We start from the raw sequence: 25,131 nt of genomic DNA, 5'->3' as shown, positions 1-25,131 counted from the left end.
CTTTCATTATTTTCTCCTCCATCTAAGCTCGTTCCTTTTTTCTTTCCACACTTATACTGCTACTTGCCTTCTCCTCTTGGGCAGTTTCCTTTGCCAGTCCCCCAGGTTCTTTTTTTTTTTTCACCATCCTTCGCTTTTCTTCCTCCCCCCCTCATCCCTATTAAAGTAAGCACTTTTAACTATGAACTTTTCTCCTTGCCTGCCCTGTCAGCCTTCTTAACCCAGATGGTTTTCTTGGGATCCCGACATGCTAGCGGCTGTCCTTGCATCATTGTCGGACCACGCGGCACAGTGCAGAGAAAGAATCTGAGACTAACAAACTTATAGGAAAATAAGTTACAATAAGCTGAAATGAAACTTAATTTCATGAAGCCATTTTACACAACATAGGAAATACAAGCTGCTGAAAGCCTTGACAACCTATATCAGACGATTAGCCAATGTCTGACCCGCTTTAATCATTTCCCCAAGTATTCGCTAAAGCTTTCAGGTACATAGATGAGCACACTGTCCTTCCATAATGTAATGCAAACCAAGAAAATGTGCAAAAAAAAAAAAACCTTCCCTATCTGACATCGAAATACCAGATGACATTTTATGTCTACTGAGTAGTTGAACCTCGAATTATGAACTGTTTCTCATGGCGTACTGCTCAATCGAGACTATATAGTAACATTGGTAAACGTTACTTCTTTTTTTACTTATTGGTTGATGCTCTGAACAGATCTTGCATTCATTATACACCACATCCAAACAAGTGGTCGAGCGGCTGGCTGCCACCTGTTACTTTCCCCCCGTCCTAACTTAATTTTGTGGCAGAGTATAGTTAAAGAGGCAATATGTATTATTACAAAAAATAAAACAAAGAAGTAGCATTCCAGTCAAGATTTGAGGCAGGACATTCTTTCAACTAAAGAGAAAAGTAGGCATGCTGCAATCCCTACATGCCTGACAGAGGGCAAAATATGCATGCTATGCATGCATATCAGAAGCCATAGATCGCTTGTTGTGCCGTGCTGTAATGGAGTTTGCAATTCTCATAGTTGTGTCCCTGTATCAGCGACCGCGTGCGCGAGCACCGCGTGGACAGAGCTATCAGTGTGAATCTGCCATCCTTTCCTTTAGCGTCGAGAAAAGTGACAACCGCTTCAACAGAAAAAAGCAAAAGATTTTAAAAAATCTGCATAATAAAAGTGTTTGCGGCATTGTCAAGCCCTGGTAATCGTTCTAGAGTTTTCATCCTTGTCGCGTTGTTTATTATTTTTTTTCAAGTTTTATTTCTCCTTTTCGGCACCAGCTTTATTCATTCTTATTCTTCTCCCATACTCATTCCATCCTTCTCGACCGCTCAGCTCCCCGCAGATTTCCTTTTTTCTTTCTCGGCCATTCCAGCTTGGAGCGTTCTAGGCTGGCCTTTGTGAAGCTGTACCACACGTGGGAAGAGGGGTGTTTACCCCAATTTTTTCTTTATTGCAATAGCAATACTGCTATAGGTTTTTATTTTTCTATATCTTAAACATGTTTTACACCCCCCTTCCTTCCCCCTTTTCGTTTTTTGCTCGGCCTTTTATAACTGCACGCACTTCTCGTCCCCGTCTCTCAGTCTTGTGTTGTATGGCTCCCGCATTGTTTATACTTCGCTACATCACTCCAGCTGGCTGAAACTGCCACCATTTCATTATTAATTTAAACCACGCAAACACGAAGACAAAGGACAAGATATTCATTATTAATTTAAACAGCACGAACACGAAGATAAAGGACAAGATAATGAATACTTAATAATGAATAAGTACCAACTCGCCCAACAAAGTATCTTTATGCCACCATTTCACTGCGCAGACCCCGATTTCATTCCCACAGTCGCCTTTTTGCAGCGCGCTTTGCCCTAGCGCCTGCGCCGGCCATTACAAAAGTCCTACGGCGGGTGCCCACTCGTGGCGCTGCCTGTTCTCTGCGAGTGCCGCCCCCTGGGTTTCTGCACAATAGCAGAGTCTCTCAATGCTTGTTCTGGTCACGAAACTTCTCTGTAACGCTATGGGAGAGCTTCATATGTTGACCGCGCCTTCCACGAGGCGACACTAGGAGTGCAGTGGGGGGCCAACGGTGGGGGCATAGATGCTGGCAAGCCGGCGTCTGTAAAGCTGCAAGAGTACTGGCGGAGCGCGGTGCCGGCCGTGTGGTGGCTGCTATTTTCGCTCCTAAATTTGTCTCCATTCACTAATACTGCAGCGAATGTGACGCATTAGCCTGCGATGCTGAAGATCTGCTGTGTGAGGGGCTGCTGTTCTGGATACAGAGGTACTCAACAGAAGGCCTCGACGTTCTGTTTGTTGAGTAATGCCAAGCAGCATGATAAATGAAAGCAGGCAATACCAAGACTGGAAAATGGCGGATTCAGTTTCAAATCAAAGCATGTCCGTATCTTCAAGAGGCATTTTGACCCCATGGATATTATTTGGACTGACAAGTTTGTAGTGAAAGGAGAATTTGTGTCTCTGAAATGCGAGAAGCAAACTCAGGCCTGGCACCGCCTTACACATATTCACAGGTCTACCATCGTACTTGAGCAAGCTGAAGTCACCACCTCACATGCCCAGCGTCAAGCCACCAACAAAAAAGACTCCAATAATCGCTGGAACTCAGTGATGTGGCAGAAAGTGCTGGCTCTTCAAGTGCATACCAGTCCACTGCTGCATATGGAGATGACGGTAAGCCGCTCACGTCCCTGGGCACCTTTTACTGGTGTTGTTCTATGCAGGTTATTCCTGCAGTGGACTGTGTGATCTCTTATTTCTATGTTATACTTTTCTGCGCAGATATGACACTGAACCCTGAAAGTGCCTCCACACTGGCTGTCAAACAGAGAAAGTGATATGTCGGAGCTACAGGTAGTGAAGGGTCAGCGCCAGAGTGTGAAGCAACAGCTTTACCTGTGTCAAATGAAGCTGGCAACATGGACATTAAAGGCGAACAAACTAAGACGATTGGAGGGAGACATTGCAAAATTGTTTTTGTGTCAGAAGTTAATTTTTGAGCAGTGGCTGGTGAAGTCCAACCTGAAATCTACGAAAGCAGCAAGGTAAGACATCAAAATTAGAAAATCGCGCTATGAGCTCCTTCTCTTGTCTATTGCACTTCCAGAACTGAGTGGAAACATATCATACATATGCTTGCAGATTACTCTTTTAGAATTAATGATCGTAATATGCATAACATGACTGAGTTCTGGTGCATTAGGTTTAACTGGGTCAGGGGATAAAAATGCATATACTGTTCAGTTTCATGTCTGTAATGGATGTCCACAGGTGTGCTAGCTAACAGTTTCAGGATTGCTGGCTTCTGCAATGTATTTCAAGTGCGAGGTTCCTACAAAGCGTTTCCTACTTATAATCCGCCTTTTGCGCGAGTTTTCTGTGCATGCGCGAAGTCCTAGCAGTGACAGATGGAAACACATTGGACCGCGTCGATGGCGTTTGTCGCCGCCAGTGCACGGGGGCTGGCGGCACGGTGACCATCACAAGCTTGGCAAAGCGATGCCAACCATATCTGCCACGTACAGTTACCCCTCTCGAGGCGTGCTGGGATGCAAGACGCGGTTTTTCAGGTTCCCTTCGGTGAGCCGCGACCAACAGCGACGTGAAGCTTGAATTAAGGCTACCAAGCATGGGCGACTTTAGCAACCGACTGTGTACTTTCTACTGTGCGAAAAACACTTCTTTACAAGTATGTATGCATCTAAAAGAAATGTGCATGATGAAAAGTACCTACTGGAGTTTGCACCAAGCCTGTAACCCACCAGTGATAGCCGCAATGAGGATTTGTTCGGTGCATGTTTAGTTTATGGGCGACGGGGCCTGATCGCGATGTATTTTGTCGTTTGTTTTTTTTATGTGTGAAGGGGCCGAGCAGCGCACATATCACAGGTGGCTATGTGCGCTAGACTAATATTTAGCATGCTTTATCGCGACTGCCGCCTGACTAAGAAGAAAAAAAAATACAGCGTTTGTTGTGATGCAGCGCCATTCATTGAGCTGGTCATGAGGCTTGCGAATGGCGGTGCATCACAACAAACGCCGTATTTTTTTCTTGTTAGTCAGGTGGCAGTCGCGATAAAGCATGCTAAATATTACGGTCTAGCGCACACAGCCGCCTGTGATACCTGCGCTACTTTGGCCCTTTCGCACATAAAGAAAACAAACAACAAAATACATCGCCATCAGGCCCCGGCACATATAAAGCAAAAACGCACCGAAGAAATCCTCATTGCAGCTGTCACTGGTGCGTTACAGACTGGGTGCAAACTCCAGTAGGTATTTTTCATCATGCATATTTCCTTTAGATGCATACATACCTGTAGTATCTGTGTTTTTGTCGCTCGGAGAATATGATGCACTTAAGACCCTTGCACGACGGACAGTATTTTTTTTTTTTTTTGAGCTCGAAAGTCATAGTCATCGTCGATCTGTCTGCAATGGCAAGGAAACCGCCCGGCACAAATGAGTCTCCTGGGGGGTTCATGCTCGTTCACTTGCAGAGTGGAGTGCTCTGGATCGTAGAACAGTGTTTGTTCCTGACCAGCATGTGCATTCGATATGCAGGAGATGCGCATGTGTCACCAGGTTGTTGATTCCACAATCGCTGCGAAGACAGAAAGGTTATGGATCCTTTCACAACACAATGACCATTCTCTGTACATCGAGAACCTTTTAACCACTGCGACCACATCCCTTCTGGGGGGCAGAAACCAGCGCTGAATCATCCATTGCCAGAAAAATGCCGCGAGTTTCCTGCAGGCTTCTGTTGTGCATTCCGGCCGGGACAATGCCCTGTTCAGGGGGTGTGAATAAGTGCCTGTATGCCAAACTTCGTAGATGAAATCTTATAGCTGCAGGCTTGTAGATGACGTGAGGAGGAAGCGACGCCCATTGCACCATGTTGGTGCCACGGTGACCGCATCGTGTTCAGTAACTCAAGACGCCCCGCGCATGTGCGCCGCTCGTAAGTCACAGGAGACAATTCCACCTAGCTCTGCAGCATCAACAAACCCCTGGCTGCTTTGCCCTTTGAAATTCCTTTCTCTCTCTGCCTCCACGCTATCCTTTCGATTGTTTTTTTTTTTACAATGAATTTAAGTCTGTCGTGAATCTGCATGCTGACAGCGTCTCATTCTGTCATGTCAAACACAACCCACGCCATGGCCCGCGCTTAACGCTCTTACAATACGAGCTTGCATGAAGCAATGCATGCTGGGTAATCCGCCATGATGTTGACGCTGGCAGCATATGGCGGGCAGTGCAGCCAGGCTACAGTGCTCTTAGCCAGGCTGAGTTACAGTGGCTAGAAATAAGTAAGTGAATTGCCGTTTTCGACGGTCCACTGAGCAAACACGCAGCTTTTCATGCGCTGCCCTTACGTGTGTGCAATTGTCGGCAGATTCCTGAAGAATGTATGCGTCGATGCTGTGCCGGAAAAATTGGGCGCGCTATAAAGAAATGCAAAGCAGTGCGACGCGGACCTGTTCAAGCTACGTGCAAACAACTGGCCGCAACTATGCGTCTGGACCTGGCCGCCCGTCGACATTGCCAACATTATACTTGCCCGGATTGGCGTCGATCTCGCGTGTGTTGGCCCGTGCGAGCCATTCACGTTGGGGTCGTTAAAGGAATCATTTGCCTTCTCGCCCTCGTGCAGATGTGTTTTTGGAATCGTGAAGAACCGCAGTCGGACTGCTCAATCCCGCCAGCATCATGTGCGCGCACTAAGCGACCATGCAGATGAGACTGTGGGCAGGGCCAGGCTGCGTCATCTGCTGCTAACGACAACATCATGGCGGATTACTCAGCATGCATAGCTTCATGCAAGCTCCCTATATGCATGAGGTATGAGTGGATTGTGAAAACACTGCAACATTTTCTCCCATACTGCGCGAACATAATACTGCAATCACTGTCACTACTTTACACCCCGAAGGCAACTAAGTGGGGAGCTTTCGCTTTCTACCTGCGTTTTCATGGTGCGCTTTTGTGTCGTCTGCTAAACTGCCGTCCAATGTGTTTCTCGTCGCTCCCGCATGATGGTGCCACATCCTCCCGCAAAAGGCGGATTTAACCTTTTTGTCTAGATACAACAAGGAGTGGCTTTATGGCTGTCTCCTTCTCAAGATAAAGTCCACAGCCATCTACATGTTCCTGCATGAGAATGATTATCTCCCTTTGGCAAATCCTGGCACAATCTATGGCTACACGCGAAGCCTGAAGGCTGATTTCGGCTTTGATGCAAATCTAGTCACTGTCCTAAAGGTAAAGCTGCAAGGCGTTCAAGACGGACAGCGTCGAGGTAAACATTTGCTACAATTGTGTTTGAAACATATGTGTGATAGATACTGAAGACATAGTTTAAAATGATTTGAAACTCTCTGTTTTAGGCGCGTTGATGTTTGACGAAATGAGTATGAGAAGAAGCGTTCCCATCAGAGTCCACCATGGCACTTTTGGGGAAGGTGACCTTCTAGGAACACACAAGACCAGGAGATGAAAAGAAAGATGCCTTACGTGTTTCTCTTCCGGCCGTTACTGAGTGGCTGGTCACAGACTGTGGGAACTTTGTGTCTCAGGTGCTACACCAGGAGGAATATTAGCAAAGCTTGTACTGCAACACATTGTGTACCTAACAAATGCTGGCATTTTTGCGCATGCCATCACTTGTGACAATTTCATCTCCATGGCGTTTCGCACCGACTCAAGAAACTTGCGGCAAGGTACGACGTTGTATTTACAGCGAAAAACAAGATTGGAGACTTGTGCGCCAGAGTTAGAAAAGGGCTCGACAATGTAGCTTGTGATAGTCTTCGTTGCACAGTGTCACATAGGAAAAGGTTCACCACCTGCAGAAAGAATGTGGTTTATCGCATTCCGCTCAATTGTGGCCGGTGCTAATATGGGCAGACAGGCAGATGTCTGAATGTGCGCCTGACGGAGCACTATAATTCTCTAGCAGGGAAGGCGAATTACTAATCTGGCGCTACATGTGCAATCCCGGGAGTGTAAATCGGAGGATGACCCGTCTCTTTGTATGCCTGATTTCAGTAATACAGGTGTAGTTTACAGCAATGAAAAACAATTCTGTCGACAGTTGGTTGAGGCGTTTTACATTGCTAAGGCTGAGGACAAGTGTGTGACTAAGGCATTGGTTAGCCTTCATTGTAAGGAATTCGCTCTGTTAGAAAAATCGATAGTTAGGCCATGGCTCTGAATTTTCTTCTTCTTTTCCTGCCATTTCACTGGTTGGGTTGTGTGCGTGTGCATTTCAGAACGAGTCTTCGTTGTCTTCTTTCCTGCAATAATTATTCAATTGTTTGTCCAGCCTTGTCATGTTCTCTTCTTTCCTGTGTCTCATCTTTTGGCTGGTGCAGCTGCTCTTATCAAAAAGAGGAAGGGAAGAAGAGACTTCGCATACATACATATCAGATCAGCACAGATCCCATCATCGCACGAGTGAATGCATGCTTCGAGCTCTTAATTTTGCGCAAGCTGCTGTATTTAAGCAAATGTTCCGTCAATAAAAACCTGAGTTGTTAGTATGTGCTTGTCCTGTCTACCTCGTTCCTTTTGTGTCGTGTTTTTGCGCAAAAAAAAAAAAGAATGCTTAGGCACCAACTAGCCTGCAAAAGTGTACTCTCAAGTTATACTTCAAGTGCAACACACGATAAAGTTTACAAACCTGAGACTTACGTATTTACTGAACTCCCTGGCCGCAAAAAGGTGAAGCTTAATTCGGAGTAGTTAATTAGGAGGGAATTTCAATGCAAGTGGAAGAAAAACGTCTTCGTTGGCATCCTTCGCAATATAAAGGCTTTTTTGGGGGATCATATCATCATCATCATCATCATCAGCCTGATTATACCCACTGCAGGGCGAAGGCCTCTCCCATATTTCTCCACTTAACCCGGTTCTGTGCTAGCTGCATCCACTTGACCCCTGCGAACTTCTTAATCTCATCCGCCCACCTAACTTTCTGCCTCCCCCTGCTACGCTTTCCTTCCCTTATATATATATCATATGCCAGAGAACATTTACATCACTCATTCAGTATTGCCAAATATTTTTTCAAGCAGTTGCAATCACTGCTCAAATTTTCGTCATTCAGTTTGGCGTTGCAATCGCGAAATCTATTGCGCACTTTTGTGCGTTAACAAGCGGCGGCAAATGCGACATGAACAGATTCGCCTCATTACATGGACACGAATCTTGCACTTTGGGCGGGAAATATCGCCTCGTTTTTATTTCTCTCTAGCTCAGCGAAGTGTAATCATCGCAGACTAGGAATCGCAGGAAAAACCAAACCCAGGTTTTTATCATGCCCTGTCTGACTGTGCTAACATTCCAAACGAGACAAAAACAACTAATTTTCGAATCACTTCATCTACTGGAGCTGTGTACTGGGATTCAACATGCAAGGAGTTCTAACAAAGAGCGTAGCTTCATGACGCCAGCCCAAAATCAGCGTTGAGCGAGTTTTGCTGTGCACAGCGCTCTCCATGACTAGCACAATGTTCTAAAGGAACAAAGTCGGATGCCACACATGGTACCCGCTTACATTTTATCCTCCCAAGAAAGATAGCGAGGGAGCAGTCTTATGTCAGCAAGCTTACACTTGCAGTCGGCGAGCAGCAGCCACCGAAGGCGACCGCCACGCCGCCGCTCGGCCCAGCACTTGTTCCGCCGGCCGGCTGGGCTGCTCGGTTTCTTTTGGCAAAGATGGTACATAAGGTGTCGCTTATTTTATTTTTTCATTTTGTAGCTTTTTGGCGAAAGCACTGCATCTGCGACGAAGTTTTACAACAAGCAGGAGGAACGTAAAAAAATATATCAGTCAGCTGCTACATCAAACTTTACGAGAAGGATGAACAGTTGTTCGAAACTGAATTTTTGCCACAGACCAGAGCACGTGCAGTATGACTGTCATCACCACTCTCGTCGGCAATTTCTTCTGAACTCACTGTCATCCCATTTCAGCTCCAGTATTTTGGTGGTGGATGATGCAGCATTCCATTAGAAGTTCTGCTGGCGAGAACCCTTCCACTGCTGGTGTGGCTCTGTGGGACAGCAGTGCAATGTTTATGTTAGATTTCTTCAGGAGCTGCTTGGCAGTTTGTGCGTTCGGCCATGCCATTACTTTGGGCGTAGTATGGACTTGAGGTTATGTGGTCTGAGCCCCATTGTTTCACCAGTTCCTTGAACTCAAACGAAGCAAACTGCAGATCATTGTGCGAACTGTTCTCGGTACTCCAAAACGTACCATGATTGATCCCAGAATGCGGATGACATCTCTTGTGGTTGTGCCATTTAGCCTCTCGAGCTCAAAGAATCTTGAATAGTGGTCCACAACTATGATGTTGTCTTTCCCTTCCATTGAGAAAAGATAAAAGATAAATGCCAATAGTATCCCACAGATATGCAGGCAGTGGTGTCTGGATAAAAGGTTCAGTGGGAGACTTCCTGTGTTCTTGGCCCACTCGGCATTTCAACACATAATATTCTATCTTTGTTCCAATGCCGAGCCACCATACAGATTGTCTTGCTCTTGCACTACACCGAGTTGTGCCCATGTGACCTTCGCAAGTCTTTCGAGCACTTAGCCTGAGGCCGGGTGGAATGATCCTTGAAAAATAGACCTTCAACTAGTGAAAGTTTACTGCATAATGCTTGAGGGCTGCTTCTAGACCGAAAGCCATGCGAAAGCCACAGGGTCATCCCTGTTTAGCATAGGGTCCACTTGGATGCTTATCTTGATTCTGTCTAGCACCTGATGTGATGCTGGCTCTAGGATTAGGGCTTCAAACTCTTCCACCGCGCTCTCGAGGTCTCTGTCGTCTTTAATCGGGCTCTGCTGCGGCTTTCGAGACAACAGGTCAGCTGTGAACAGCTTGCCAGGCATGTGAGAAATTGTATAATCATATTCAAGAAGGCACATGAAGAAGCGCTGGAATCTCCTACTCAGTTAATCCAAGCGCTTGGTTGTCAGTAGAGGAACCAGGGGCTTGAACCTTTGAACATGAGAGGTGTGTTAATCAGCTTTGCTTTCACTCTCCATGGCCCTTTAGTCGTCGTGCTTCGTACTTCACCGAGATGCACTTCTTCCATGCAATGTCTCTGCTCAGAGGAATGGTTCAGCATGTCACCTTTGTGTGCACCCGACAGGCAGAATACTGCGTACGTAGTGGCCTTTCTTCAGTACAGCTGTTGTACACCTTGCGTGTGGCTAGGTACTGAGCTTTCGTGTGATTGCGGGCTCCTCCACACCACCGGCAGTGTCCCGAGTCTTCGCTTTTCACGGTGTGCTGACTCCGAGGCGCTCGATACTGTGCTTTCATTTTTTTATGGCTACTCTTCTGGGACCAGGCTTTCCAATTTCGTCGACAGCAATGGTCAAGTGCTCTTTGCGACGAATTTCTGTTTGCTGCTACTTCACTACTTCAGAGTTGCGTGATGCTGCGACGGTCTTCGCCAGTGTGAGTTCAGCATCCAGTTGAATTTTTTCGCTTAGCGTGACATCTTGTAGGCCCACTACCAGCCTGTCGCAGATTAGTTCATTACTCAACGCTCCATAGTTGCACTGATCCGCCATTTCAAAGAGATCGGTCATGGAAGAGTCTACAGTTTCGGGCGGCTCTTGCTTGTGCGAGTTGAACATCACTCGCTGGTAGATCACATTCACTTTGAAAGCACTCACCACTTGGCCGTACGGTCATCTGGTCGTCTGTGAGCTTTAGCGAGATCAGCATGTCCTCTGCTTCCTCGCCCATTGCGTAGAGTAGCGTGTGAATCTGTGTTGCTTCATCTTGCTTGACGAGGCTAGAGATGATGCAGTACCGCTCCCAGCATCTCAACCATCTTGACTAGTCTTCGGGCCTGCTGAAGTCCAACTTCATGGGCAGCTCGACAGCGTGAGGATTGAACATAGGGGCAGCCGGTGCATTACCATCTGCGTGAGATCAGGGCGTGTCGTCGTCGGGCATGGCATAGTAAGGGTTAACTTTTCGTAGCGTCGGGGCCCGTTGTCCTCCCCTGGCACTGCACTAGACTGGTTACTCACCGCTGCTGCCACCACTGCCACCATTGTAGCTGAGTGTTATTGCACATGTGCTAGCACAGAGTTCACAACCATTTATTCCGCCATACGTGAGTGGCCGGCGACAAAACAACGATGCATATCCGCACACATACACAATCGTTCCCCGCTGTCTCCCAGTCCCAGTGGGCCGACACATGCACACGTCTCTCGACGCAACCACTTGCCACGTGGTGAACCCTGGTCGGTGGCCGATAGTTTATGACAATGACGAAGCAGGGCATATTGCTGTAAGCATTGTACCTCTTGCATAATAGCTAGTGGCCTGCTATCTCAAGTTGCATTATGATTGCATTTCAGACTTTGCAGGAAAACATTGCCTGGCTTGATGACTGGAACATATACGTCCAAACTCTTCCTATGCCCACGCAGGCCTTCTTTTTGACCAAACGAACATATGCAGCCCTCTGGATTACCCTCCAGAGTACAGTTGCACTTACTGAAAGCCTGCTCAATGCTCAAATCAGGATTCTATGTACTGACCAGAAAATTTGGGCAGGATCCTTTAGAGGTAAGTGCATTTTTTTAGCGGGTTTTTTCTCCCACTGAAATTTTTGTTTATCTTTCAGAGGTTCTTCAATATAGTGTGATATGTGACAGGGAATGGAGTAGAGCCAACCGTGCAGCATTTTCTGTTTAAATATCGGATGTTGTCGGTGAACAACCTGGTACGGCCACTAAAGCGGGCTTAAGTTGACGGAGACTGGCCGCAATTGCTCCTCAAGCTCCAAGAGCTTTCTGAAAAGCCAAAGAATTTGACAACTCCCATGCCGTATGTTCATTACATTTTGTAACAACATACAAGCCTGGGGAACAGCTCAAATCCAATTTCTTTTTTGTGAGGTCAGCTCCAGCTTTGTTTGTGCCAGAAAAGATGTTACAGAACTAATTGGGCATTATACAGCCTCTCACGCATGATCGTCTGTTGTTTAGTTTGTTTTATTGTTTCGCTTTCAAGCTTCCGAAATAAAAAAATGTATGCTCCAGGTTGACACCTTGGCAGTGCTCCTAGACGACATTCTTGTCGAGCCTGATGACTTAAGGGAGCATGCTGCTACATTGGGCGGTGGATTAGCGACAAAAGATTGCATCCTTGACTATCTCGCTAGCTGCCTAGTCAAGAAATTATCATCCATGCCTTGCTGCAGTTGTGTGCAAACAATGAAGAGCCTAGAATGGGACTCGTGTGCTCTGATACTCGCTAAGTCAAGAGGCTTCTTCCAAGTGCCATCAAGCTGGCTGCTCGGCCTATTGAAAACTGTTGACACTCATGTGGAAGAGTTGACTATAAATGCGATTACGTGTGAAAATGTGTATACAAGCATTATGGAGAAGGTGTTCATTGACAGCTGCACTGCCTCGGCTGGTATTGGCTGTGCATCGCATTATGTGAGCACCACAGCAGAGGTGGTGCACCTTTTCTCTTAAGGTGCCACTTACACTTATTTCATCATCATCATCATCATCAGCCTGACTATACCCACTGCAGGGCGAAGGCCTCTCCCATATTGCTCCAATTAACTCAGTTCTGTGCTAGCTGCATCCACTTGACCCCTGCAAACTTCTTAACCTCATCCGCCCACCTAACTTTCTGCCGCCCCTTGCAACGCTTTCCTTCCCTTGGAGTCCAGTTTGCTACCCTAAGCGACCATCGGTTATCCTCTCTTTGCACTACATGTCCTGCCCATGCCCATTTGTTCTTCTTAATTTCCACTAGAATGTCGGTAACTTGAGTTATTTCTCTGACCCACTCTGCACGCTTCCTATCTTAATTTTACCCCTACCATTTTTCTTCGTTCCACAGCCCTCTGTGTTGTCCTCAACCTAAGTAGAATCCTCTTGGTTAGCCTCAACGTTTCGATCCCATAGGTGAGTAGAGGTAAGATGCAACTGTTGTATACTTTCCTCTTGAGCGATACCGGTGCGCTGCTAGTCATAATCTGCGAGTGCTTGCCAAATGTGCTCCATCCCAAACTTATTCTTCGTGTTATTTCCTTTTCATGGTCCGGATCTGGGGTTACTACCTGTCCTAAGTAGACATATTCGCCTACTACTTCCAGTGCTTCGCTATCTAACGTAAACTGCAGTTCCTTCCCGAGGCTGTTGAACATTACCTTAGTCTTCTGCATATTGATTTTCAAGCCTACCTTTCTACATTTCCTGTCAAGATCATCAATCATTATTTGCAGTTCATCCCCCGAGTTGCTTAGCAAGGCAATGTCATCAGCAAATCGCAGATTACTGAGGTATTCACCATCTACCCTTATCCCTAACTGCTTCCATTCCAAGTCTCTGAATACTTCCTCTAAGCAAGCTGTGAATAGTACTGGGGAGATTGTGTCTCCTTGCCTAACACCTTTCCTTATGGGAATTTTAGTTCTTTATGCAGAACTATGGTTGCTGTGTAGCCACTATATATATCTTCCAGCACTTTGACATATGGCTCGTCTACCCCGATTTCACAATGCCTGCATCACCGCCGAGGTTTCAACTGAGTCAAATGCTTTTTCGTAATCTTGTATAAGGGCTGGTTATATTCCGAGCATTTTTCTATCACCTAATTGATGGTATGGATATGATCGATAGCTCAGCTAGAGTACTGTTTCCGAAAACCTGCTTGATCTTTTGCTTGATTGCAGTCTAAGGTTGTCCTGATTCTATTAGCGATTACTTTAGTAAATACCTTATACGTAACAGACAGTAAGCTGATCGGTCTAATTTTTAAGGTCCTTAGAGTCCCCTTTCTTATGAATGAGGATAATGTTTGCAGTCTTCCATGGTTCCGGTACCGTCGATGACACCAGGCACTGCGTATACAGGGTGGCCAGTTTTTCTAGTACGATATCCCTCCCGTCCTTCAGCAAATCTGTAGTTATCTGATCCTCTCCAGCTGATTTCCTCCATTTCATAGTTTCTAATGCTTTCTTGACCTCGTCCTTCGTCAGTGGTAGAACGTCTGACTGTTTTCCCTACCGCCAATCTCGTTACGGTCCTGACTACTTTGGCTACTGTAGAGATCTGTATAGAACTCCTCGGCTACTTTGACTATTTTGTCCATATTCGTGATGACATAGCCCGCCTTGTCCCTTATCGCATACATCTGGTTTTTGCCTATGCCCAATTTCTTCTTTACTGCTTAAAGGCTTTCCCTGTTTACAGCATGCTCAATTTTCTCCATGGTATACTTCCTTATATCGGTCACCTTGCGCGTATTGATTAGCTTTGATATCTCGGCCAATTTGATCTGGTCTGTTGGATTGGAAGCTTTCATGCTCTGGCGTTTCTTAATCAAATCTTTCGTCTCTTTTAATTACCGGTATCCTCTCTAACTATCCTACTGCCTACTTCTACAGTGCACTCAGTAATGATATCTCTGAAATTATTGTTCACTGCTTCTAGGGTAATGTCGCCATTCTCGGTTAGAACTGAATATCTATTCTGTAGCGAGATCCTGAACTCTTCTGCCCTCCCCTTCACCGCTAATTCGTTGATGGGTTTCTTTCCTACTGATCTGTTGCGTTCCTTCTTCAGATTCAGGCTAATTCGGGACCTCACCATCCTGTGGTCACTGCATCGCACTTTCCCGATTACCTCTACATCTTGCATAATGGCGGGGGTTGAACACATTATGAAGTCAATTTCATTTTTAGTCTCCCCGTTAGGACTTTTCTATGTCCATTTCTGGTTCTTCCATTTGCTGAAGAAGGTATTCATGATTCTTAAGTTATTGCACTCTGCAAGCTCAACTAGTAACTCCCCCCTGCTATTCCTAGAACCAATGCCATAGCCACCTACTGCCTAGTCTCCTGCCTGCTTTTTCCCTACCTTGGTATTGAGGTCGCCCATTAGTACAGTATACTGTGGCTTTGCTTTTCACATTGCAGCTTCTACATTTTCATAGAAGCTTTCAACTGCCATGGTTATCATAACTACATGTGAGTGCATAGGCTTCAGTTTATACCGCTTAGTAAGCCTAATTACGATGCCTTCAACCCTCTCATTAATACTATAGAATTCATCTATATACTTATTGACAAAGAAACCTACTTCTAGTTGTCGCCTCCCTGGTAAGCCTCGATAACACAGTACATGCCCATCCTTCAGTACAGTATATGCCTCATTCGGCCTCCTAACCTCACTAAGCCCTAAGACATCCCATTTCATACCCTCTAATTCCTCTAACAGCACTGCTAAACTAGCTTCACTAGCTGGGGTTCTAGCGTTAAACGTTGCCAGGGTCAGTTTCCAATGGCGGCCTGTCCAGCGGAGCCAGGCATTCTTAGCACCCCCTGCTGCGTCACAGGTCTGACCGCCGCCGTGGTCAGTTATTCGGCAGCCGCTGGTGACTGAGGGCCGGGGTTTTATGGAGCTTATCATAGGAGGGTGCGGCCAAACTGCACCAGGGTGGCTAACTCCTGTTCTGGTGAGGGAGTGCATTGCCGGCGGTGTTCACCGGAATCAGGTCGCACCCTAAACCTTTTATGGAATTCCATCGACACGCGGATTTTTTTTTTAATCCGGTGGAGAATTGCACGGCACCGGGATTTGAACCTTGGTCCTCTTGCATGCGAGGCAGATGTTCTACTGCTACGCCACCGCTGCACGTGTGCTACACCTCTTTACACACACAAAAAAAGATATCCGGGCAAAAAAGCAGTCTGTATGCCCAGCAGGTGGTGGCAGGGAGCCTGTCTAGTAGCAGCCCCTCTGACAGCCTAGATACGCCCAGCAGGTGGTGGCAGGGAGCCTGTCTAGTAGCAGCCCCTCTGACAGCCTCGATACATGCAATTGTCGCTGCCACCTTAATTTTCTTTACTGTCTTGAACGCATACCTTATGATGTAAAAACTTGTACATCTTCGTATTATTTGCAGATAGTAACATTTGCATTTTGTATTTTATGGCTTATTTATACATTATAAATTTGATTTATACAGAGATTTGTATGGTTTCTTATTTTGCCTTTTTTAGTGGAACCATAAGCATTTGTCATTACATGTTGTTCTTTAGTATCAAATGTACTTTTTTACTACGAACACAGTGCCACACATTGAATAAATGCATGCATTTCTCAGTATATTTTATATTTCACCGTATTATCACTTATATTTTAAAGAATCATCTACACCTCGATGTTGCTTTGCAGACACGGGAACTCTTCTTGGTGCCTATAGCTTTTGCCAGTGTCGTCTTCGCCAGCGTCCTGAGCTCAGGGCACTGCCAGCGTCTTTGTTGTCGTCGCAGTGTGAGAAAGTGCAACTATATGGCTTGCGCGGCTAGTCCTCAGCATCTTAATTGGCCACTTCCGCAAGTATCGGGAAAAAAAAAGCCTTTGAAATAGCCCTCTCAAAACAGCGGGTGCTTTTGTCATATGAATGCTCCTGTAGCATGTCCTCTGGGTCTTCATATGCTGCCACGACGGGGATCGAGGTTTTTCATTTATAACGGGTAATTGCGTCGAACGTGCTGCGCTGAGGACGAAGTGGTTCCAGGCTCTAAGCGGGTCTACTCCGTTTTATTTTATTTTTTTATGTTCTCGCTTTCTCATGTTGCTTTGGAAGCCGCAGTAAGCTTGCAATGTTTCGCAATGTAAGTGCCAGCCATAAGCATAATTAAAAGTAATGCACTCCCAGCGAAAGCAAGGACGACCCAAAACACCGCAGTCTAGGGACATATGAAGATAAATTACTGACCAGTACACTAAATCTTTCAGAGGTGCATTGTAGATAAGTTGCAGTCAAAAATAATGTATGAAAGTCACGTACGACTCATGTACGAAAATCAATTTTATAACAAGCAACAAACAAAAGCAAGTGTGTTTTGTCAGAAAACGGCAGCTAGCAGGGTTTGCTAGCGGCTGCGGTTGATCACACAGGGTTTTCTTGCTGCAGCCAAGCATTTAGATTATCAGTAAAGTAGCGTCCACGCAAAACCCAAATAGCAACCCCCAAAAAAGTGCAAATACCAAGGAAATGTCTGCCGAAAAATCGCTGTAATATACAACGCTCACGCGACCGTTTTGTGCTCCCTCTACAACAGCTGCGCCACCAGTGGCAAGTGCTGTCCCTATATAAAACTTTGGCCAGAGTTTCACAACCATAAATGAGAGACTGGAAGAGACTGGAAATAGATACATATTTAAAAAAGCCCTGATAAAACAGCAACTCATCAAAGGCAAAAACGAAGCCATACCTGCAATCCAACCCCCAGAACAAAGCTGCTTTCCTTTAATTCCAGCTTGGGGAAGAAAGATGTACTGAATAGGCAGGAACTGACAACATACCTTTGCTCGGTCTTCCAGGAGCCGAAATGCCCTACTCCTGCTACGTGCGTCCTCCGCTTTTCGCTCCAACTCCAACACTGCACAAACGATGCATTGTATGTGTGACTCCCAGGCCTACAATTCATCATCAGCCGGACTATACCCACTGCAGGGCGACGGCCTCTCCCATATTCCTCCAATTAACCCAGTCCTGTGCTAGCTGCAGCCACTTGACCCCTGCGAACTTCTTAACCTCATCCACCCATCTAACTTCCCGCCCCATGTTACACTTTCCTTCCCTTGGAATCCAGTTTTTTACCCTAAGCAACCATCGGTTATCCTCTCTTTGCACTACATGTCCTGCTCATGCCCATTTCTTCTTCTTGAATTCCACTAGAACGTCAGTAACTTGAGTTATTTCTTTGACCCACTATGCATGCTTCCTATCTCTTAACGTTACCCCTACCATTTTTCATTCCATAGCCCTCTGCGTTGTCCTCAACTTAAGTAGAACTCTTTTCGTTAGCTTTCACGTTTCAGCACCATAGGAGTATACAAATAAGATGATACTGTTGTATACAAAAGCATGGCTTTTTGGGCTTGTTGGTGCGTGAACATGGTGTGATTTTAGTGTAGAGCAAGACAGGACACAAGCGCTCGTGTTGTTCGTTTCTTCTTGTGTGCTGTCTTGCTGTGCGCTACAATCTCATGCTGTTGTATACTTTCCTCTTGAGCGGTACTGGTAAGTTAGTCATAATCTGCGGGCACTTGCCAAATGCACTCCATCCCAATCTTATTCTCCTTGTTATTTCCCTTTCATGGTCCGGATCTGCGGTTACTACCTGTCTTAAGTAGAAATATTTGCCTACTACTTCCAAAGCATCCCTACCTAAAGTAAACTGCTGTTCCTTCCCGAGGCTGTTCAACATTACCTTAGTCTTTTGCATATTCGTTTTCAAGCCTACCTCTCTACTTTTTCTGCCTCGGTCGTCAATCATTCTTTGCAGTTCATCCCCAGAGTTACTTAGCAAGGCAATGTCATCAGTGTATGGAAGATTACTGAGGTATTCTCCATCTACTCTTATTCCTAACTGCTTCCATTCCATGTTTCTGAATACCTCCTTTAAGCAAGCTGTGAATAGTACTCGGCAATGTCTCCTTGCCTAACAGTTTTCTTTATCGCAATTTTGTTACTTTATGCAGAACTATCATTGCTGTGCCGCCACTATATATATGTCTTCAAGTACTTCCACATACAGCTCGTCTAGACCCTGATTTCGCAACGCCTGTATGACCGCCGAGGCTTCTACTCAGTCAAATGCTTTTTCATAATCAATAAATGCTATGTAAAAGGACTGGTCATATTCTGAGCATTTTTCTATCACCTGGTTGATGCTGTGGATATGATCGCGCTTTCTAAAAACCTGCTTGATCTTTTTCTTGATTAAGTCTAAGGTTGTCCTGGTTCTATTGGCGATTACTTTAGTAAATACCTTATATGTAACAAATAGTAAGCTCATTGGTCTAATTTTTCCAGTCCTTATAGCGTCCCCTTTTTTATAAATTAAAATAATGTTTGCGTTCTTCCATGGTTCCGGTACTGTCAATGACACCAGGCATTGCGCCAGTTTTCCTAGCACAACATCCCCCCATCTTTCAACAAATCTGCAGTTACCTGATCCTCTCCAGCTGCTTTCCCCCTTTTCATAGTTTCTAATGCTTTCTTAACCTCTTCCTTCGTTACTGGCAGAACATCTGATTGCTCTTCATTACAGCCAATTTCATTCTTGTCTTGACTGCTTTGGCTACTGTAGAGATCAATATAAAATTCCTCGGCAACCTTGATTATTCTGTCCATGTTAGTAATGACACCGCTTGCCTTGCCCTCAGTGCATACATCTAATTTTTGCTTGAGCCTAATTTCCTCTTTACAGCTTTCAGACTATGACTGCTCTTTAGAGCATGCTCAGTTGTCCCCATGTTATACTTCCTTATGTTGGCCACCTTGCGCTTATTGATCAGCTTTGATAACTTTGCCAGTTCTATACGGTTTGTTGGGTTGAAGGCTTTCATACTTTGTGGCATTTCTTAATCAGATCTTTCGTCTCCTTAGACAAGAGTTTTAGAGGAGCTTGGGGTGTCGAAATGCGCATGCGCAGAACGTAAGGCACGTTGGGGCGGCCCCTATTTATCAAACTGTTCGCCCAAAAACCGCGGTTGAGTCGCTTGGGTTACAGCAACATGGCGGCGTCCAGCCAAGCAGCGGCCGTTCCCCTCAGCAAAGATTCGTTGTCACCACTCCATGGTGTCGAGCATTCATGGCAAACGAAAGGCCAACGAAGCTTGTACTATGTCTCATGATGGCTGCACCACTAAAATGTAGCGATAAAACGCACCATATTTTCAGATTGCTTCTGAATTTGCCAAGCTGCTAAGCTCAGCAAGTTCACCTCGTTTGAATTGCATGGGGACTAGACGTCGGAAAGCGCGCAAGGTTCGAATTAGGTTTCCCAGCTCAGCCTGGATTGACTATTGGGCGATTTCTTTTTGTCTGACAAAAACGGTTTATATAACTGGTAGTTGTAATATAGCTTTGTACAATGATAGCACTTTTTCATAAATAAAATGGTGCTGTTGCCTTTTATATTGCTACGCACATGCCCCTAAAGAGGACGACGGACTACACAGTGATAGACAACGAAGCTGAAGAAACGGTTGATGCTTGCCCGAACACCTACGTCTCTCATCACCTGTTGTGGTTTCCCCTGTTGTGGTACTAGCCTTCTGCCACGTATCATCTTGGTGGAGGTGAATCAAGATCCCCGTACACGCCGATTAGCCCATTTACGCTGCCAAAAGCTGGATTTGCGAAACGGCCGCCACCCACCTGGGATCACAACCACGTCTCAAACAGCCACGATGACCTCCAAAGCAGCCCCTACCACCGCGGGAACATCGCCTCAGCCAGTTGTTCTAACGAAAATTCGTCACCCTCCCATCTTTAATAGCGACGACAACCCAGACGTTGACGATTGGCTAGATGAGTATGAGCGCTGCAGCCAACATCATCTTTTATTTGGCAGAAAAGAACAAGACCTCGCTACCTGGGATATCTGCAAGCGAAAGCTTAAGAACGTGCTCGGAAAACCAATTGGACGTGCTCTGGCTGCAAAAACGGAACTTTCTTCTCATGTTCAATTCCCCATGAAGTCCTACCTCGCCTACATTCAGGACGTGCTTGTGTTGTGTCGCAAGATCAGCACCTCCATGCCGGAAAGTGACAAGGTAGGGCATATCCTCAAGGGTATCATGGATGATGCGTTCCACATCCTATTCTGCATGGACTGCTCTACCGTCGACTCGGTGTTTCAAGTCTGCCGAAAATTTAAGCAAGCTAAACAAAGACGTCTTGTACATCGCTTTGAGCGTCTTCCGAACACGGCAGCTACCTCATGCTGCAATGACCTGGCCCCTTTGCACCAGCCCTCCCATCCCATGACCGTGATTCGGATCGTCCGGAGAGAACTCGAGGTCCTAACTCCTGCATCACTCCCGTCTCCGCTGCCTGACACCGTGGCCATGATAGAGGCCGTTGTCCGCAAGAAACTTGCAAACGTCGGCCTCTCCTCTAGCTTCGTGCCGCCCCCGCCATCATCGCACCCTGTTCCTTTAGTGGCTGCTACAACCATCAGCATAGCATCCCCACTTCGCTACCTTGGTCACAATCCTGCAGAGTAGCGCACCTCAGGCGACAGGCCAATCTGCTTCATTTGCTGTCGAGCCGGCCACAAGTATTGCCGCAGCCGTACCTTCCCCACCCCTCGCTCATATTACAATGCTGTCCGTCGGTATTACTTTGGACCTTGACACTTTGCTGCCCCACCAGAGGAGCCCCGCCCCGCCTATGATCGAACTGGACACTTTTCTTCTCAACCAGATGAGCCTCGCACCGAAACCGTCCCAACTGCTCGTCGCTACAGCCGATCTCCATCTCCAAGGGCTCGTCGATCCCGTTCACCGCTACCTCGTCACAGCTTCTTCCCATTATACGCCGGCACCTACTCGGGAAACTAGCGAATGCAGCGCTCGGGACTGCATTACCGACCCGGACTGCCAACTCGGTTTTGAACCCCGCACCTAGACGTAATCTCATTGATATTCTCGTGGATGGAGTCCCAATTTCTGCACTTATTGACACTGGCACCCACATTTCTGTCCTCAGTTCCTCGCTCCACCGACACCTCAAGAAAGTCCTCACACCTGCCACCTCACCTACCGTTCGTGTTGCAGATGGCAACACAGCTACTGTGATTGGTATGTGTACTGCACAGCTACTGTGATTGGTATGTGTACTGCATTGCCGGCCGCAACATCCCTGTGTTATGTAAAGTCCTCACCAGTTGCCCTCAAGACATTATATTAGGCCTCGACTTTTTAACTGCACACTCTGCTCTCATTGACTGTTCTTCTGGACTGCTTCATCTAAACCTGCCGTTTTGTCCTGATGAACATGCTCATGCAACTTCAACGCTCCGTCTTCGCTCCGCTGAATTTACTTGCCTGCCACCTGAAGCCACTGTGTATGTGCTGATGACGCCTTTTCCCTTCATTCCTGATGGCGACAACGTTTTCTCCGCTTAACCGATGTGCCTCTGCAGCGTAGCATAGCCCTCCCTCACAATATTGTGCATGTAGCGAATAACCACACTTATCTTCCAGTCCTGAACTTCAGCTTTTTTGTACAAGTTCTTCCCGAGGGCATTTCTCTCGCCGAATTGACCCCGTTGTCTGACTTTAATGTGTTTGCACTTTTACCTGACCCTACTGCTGGAGTATCGACACGGCATGCGCCATCCCCGCCTACGGAGGCCCGCATATCAGGAATGGTAGCTCCTGACTTGTGTCCTGATCGTGCTCAAGCACTTACCAGACATCGTACAGTGACACTTTCGATTTTGGTAACCAACTCTTAGGACAAACGTCCCTCGTTACTCACCGTATCGATACCGAAGACGCCAGCCCAATTTACAAAAGACCTTACCGAGTCGCCATTTCTGAACGTCGCGTCATACAAGATAAAGTGAACAAGATGTTGGCAAGAAACATTATAGAGCCCTCGAGCAGCCCCTGGGCGTCACCAGTCGTGCTTGTTAAATAGGACAATACCTGGAGGTTCTGCATTGATTACCGACACCTCAACAAAGTTACAAAGATGGACGTTTACCCCCTTCCCAGAATAGATGATGTCCTCGACTGCTTGCACGGTGCCAGTTATTTCTCTTCGACTGATCTTCGTTTCGGTTATTGGCAGGTTGCGGTTGACGAACGGGACCGAGGGAAGACCGCCTTCGTCACTCCCGATGGCCTGTACCAATTCAAGGTGATGCCTTTTGGCCTGTGTAATGTGCCCACTATATTCGAGCGTATGATGGACTCTCTTCTATGTGGTTTTAAATGGACAACGTGCTTATGTTATTTCGATGACGTCACTGTCTTTTCTTAGACCTACAAGAGCCATCTTCACCGCCTTGATGCCATTCTTGGAGTCCTCCGAAGAGCTGGCCTTCAGCTGAATTCAAAGAAGTGTTACTTCGGCTGACGTCAACTCAAGGTACTCGGACACTTGATCGATGCCAGCGGCGTTCAACCCGACCCCCGACAAAATTCATGCTGCAAGTGCATTTCCTACACCCCGCTGTACCAGTGACGGTCGCAGTTTTCTTAGCCTTTGCTCGTATTTTCAGCGGTTTGTCCCCAACTTTGTGGAGATGGTTCGTCCACTTACCCTTCTTCTGAAGAACGACGTTCTATTTTGCTGGGGCCCAGAACAATAATGCAAACACGGGGGCCAGTTGGTTGATCATTCTGTGGAATACTGCGCTACTTGATATACAGAGACAAATGGAAGACGACACACGCGCTTCATTCGTGTGTCGTCTTCCATTTGTCTCTGTATATCAAGTAGCGCAGTATTCCCCAGAACAATCTCAAGCCTTTTCTGAGCTAATTGCAGCCCTCACCAACCCGCCCGTCCTGGTACACTTCAACCCCTCAGCATCGACGGAGGTACGCACCGATGCCAGTGGTCACGGTATTGGTGCTATTCTCACCCAGCAGCATATGGGTCACACTCGTGTCATTGTTTATGCCAGTCGCCTCCTTTCAGCGGCTGAGTAAAATTACTTGATCACAGAACGTAAGTGTTTAGCCCTCGTGTGGGCCATTACAAAGTTTCGCCCTTACTTGTATGGCCGCCTGTTCTCCGTCATCACCGACCACCACGCCTTATGTTGGCTTTCTTCGCTGAAGGACCCTACTGGTCATCTCGGCCGTTGGACGCTGCATCTTCAGGAATACACTTTTTCTGTCGTCCACAGGTCCGGCCGCTACACACTGATGCCGATTGCCTTTCCCGCAACCCGGTACATCTGCCGTCGGAAAGCGAGTGTGACGATGACCCCTAAGTGTTGTCGATCTCTGACCTTTCAAACATTCGTCATGAGCAGCGCTTAGATTCCAAGCTTTGGGGCATTATCAACCGCCTCAGCACTGATCACCCTGACGCTACCCTTGCTTTGTATGTGCTCCACAACGGCACGTTATATAGACACAATATGTGACCAGATGGCGCTGAGCTTCTGCTCGTAGTCCCCGACCACCTGCGTGCCACCGTTCTTCAGCAGCTGCACGACGCACCCACTGCGGGTCATCTTGGCGTTTCTCGTACGTACGACAGCGTCCGCCGGCGCTTCTTTTGGCCAGGCCTCTACCGCTCTGTTCTTCGTTACGTGGCTTCTTGCGACAGGTGTCAGCGACGGAAGAAGCCCTCGGTTGTGCCTGCTGAATCCCTACAGCCTATCGACATCCCAATAGACCCATTTTTCCGAGTTGGCCTTGACCTCCTCGGGCCTTTTCCTCTTTCTGCTTCGGGGAATTAATGGATTGCAGTGGTCACGGACTATACTACACGCTACACCGTTACACGAGCGATACCCACCAGCTGTGGAAGTGACGTGGTAGCGTTTCTCCTCCACGACGTTATGGTGCACCACGCCAGCTGCTCACTGACCGTGGTCGCTGCTTTCTTGCTCGAGTAGTCGAAGAAATTCCCTGATACTGCTCCATTAAGCACTACTTCACCACCGCTTACCATCCACAAACGAACCACCTCACTGAACGCCTCAATCGCACATTCACGGACATGCTGTCAATGTATGTATCGGCTGATCACCGTGACTGGGATATTACCTTACCGTTTGTGACCTTTGCATATAATTCATCCCGTCACGATACAATGGGCTACTCGGCCTTTTATCTTCTTTTCGGCCATGACCCTTGTCTTCCATTTGACAGTGTACTGCCTCCCACCGCTAATGCAAGTTCCTATGTTCGTGACGCCATATCCCGAGCTGAAGCCGCCTGTGTTATTCTCGCCACCGACTGGCTTCCTCCCAAAACTCTCAAAAACGCCACCATGATTCTCGTCATAGGGATGTCCACTACTCTCCGGACTCTCTTGTCTTACTTTGAACTCCCACTCATAGAATTGGGCTCTGTGAGAAGCACTTGCCAGTCACTTCCGTGACATACGAGGTCACCCCTGTGCACCCACACCGACAGTTTGATATGCCCCGTACAGAAATCGTTCATGTCGCTCGCACGAAGCCGTACCACTCCAGCTGTAGTTCCTCGACGTAGTACGCACCGGGACTGTTCTTTTCGTGCCGGAGTAATGTT

At 46.9% G+C, this 25,131-nt stretch overlaps 1 protein-coding gene, 1 long non-coding RNA gene and 2 pseudogenes across 2 annotated transcripts in view; 2 read left to right on the top strand and 2 right to left on the bottom strand.

Annotated features, from left to right (window-relative positions):
- LOC146180250 (uncharacterized) overlaps nucleotides 1–25,131 on the bottom strand; it is a 437,831-nt gene that overhangs the window by 183,742 nt on the left and 228,958 nt on the right. The gene's annotated exons all lie outside the window — the stretch shown is intronic.
- The window catches only part of LOC146180254 (uncharacterized), a 191,871-nt gene that overhangs the window by 93,944 nt on the left and 72,796 nt on the right, over nucleotides 1–25,131 (bottom strand). The window contains exon 8 of the mRNA XM_084579467.1: nucleotides 17,416–17,492. Coding sequence (XP_084435593.1) covers nucleotides 17,416–17,492 — 77 coding nt within the window. The remainder of the gene's footprint in view (nucleotides 1–17,415; nucleotides 17,493–25,131) is intronic.
- Nucleotides 2,877–8,995, top strand: LOC146180256 (uncharacterized; annotated as a pseudogene).
- On the top strand, nucleotides 10,427–12,561 carry LOC146180255 (uncharacterized; annotated as a pseudogene).

This window comes from Amblyomma maculatum, chromosome 9 (genome assembly GCF_055883805.1).
Source record: "Amblyomma maculatum isolate TAMU_Amacu chromosome 9, ASM5588380v1, whole genome shotgun sequence".
NCBI classification, from domain to species: Eukaryota; Metazoa; Arthropoda; class Arachnida; order Ixodida; family Ixodidae; genus Amblyomma; species Amblyomma maculatum.
The sequence above is the reverse complement of the archived record's forward strand: the minus strand, read 5'-3'. Positions and strand labels throughout refer to the sequence as shown.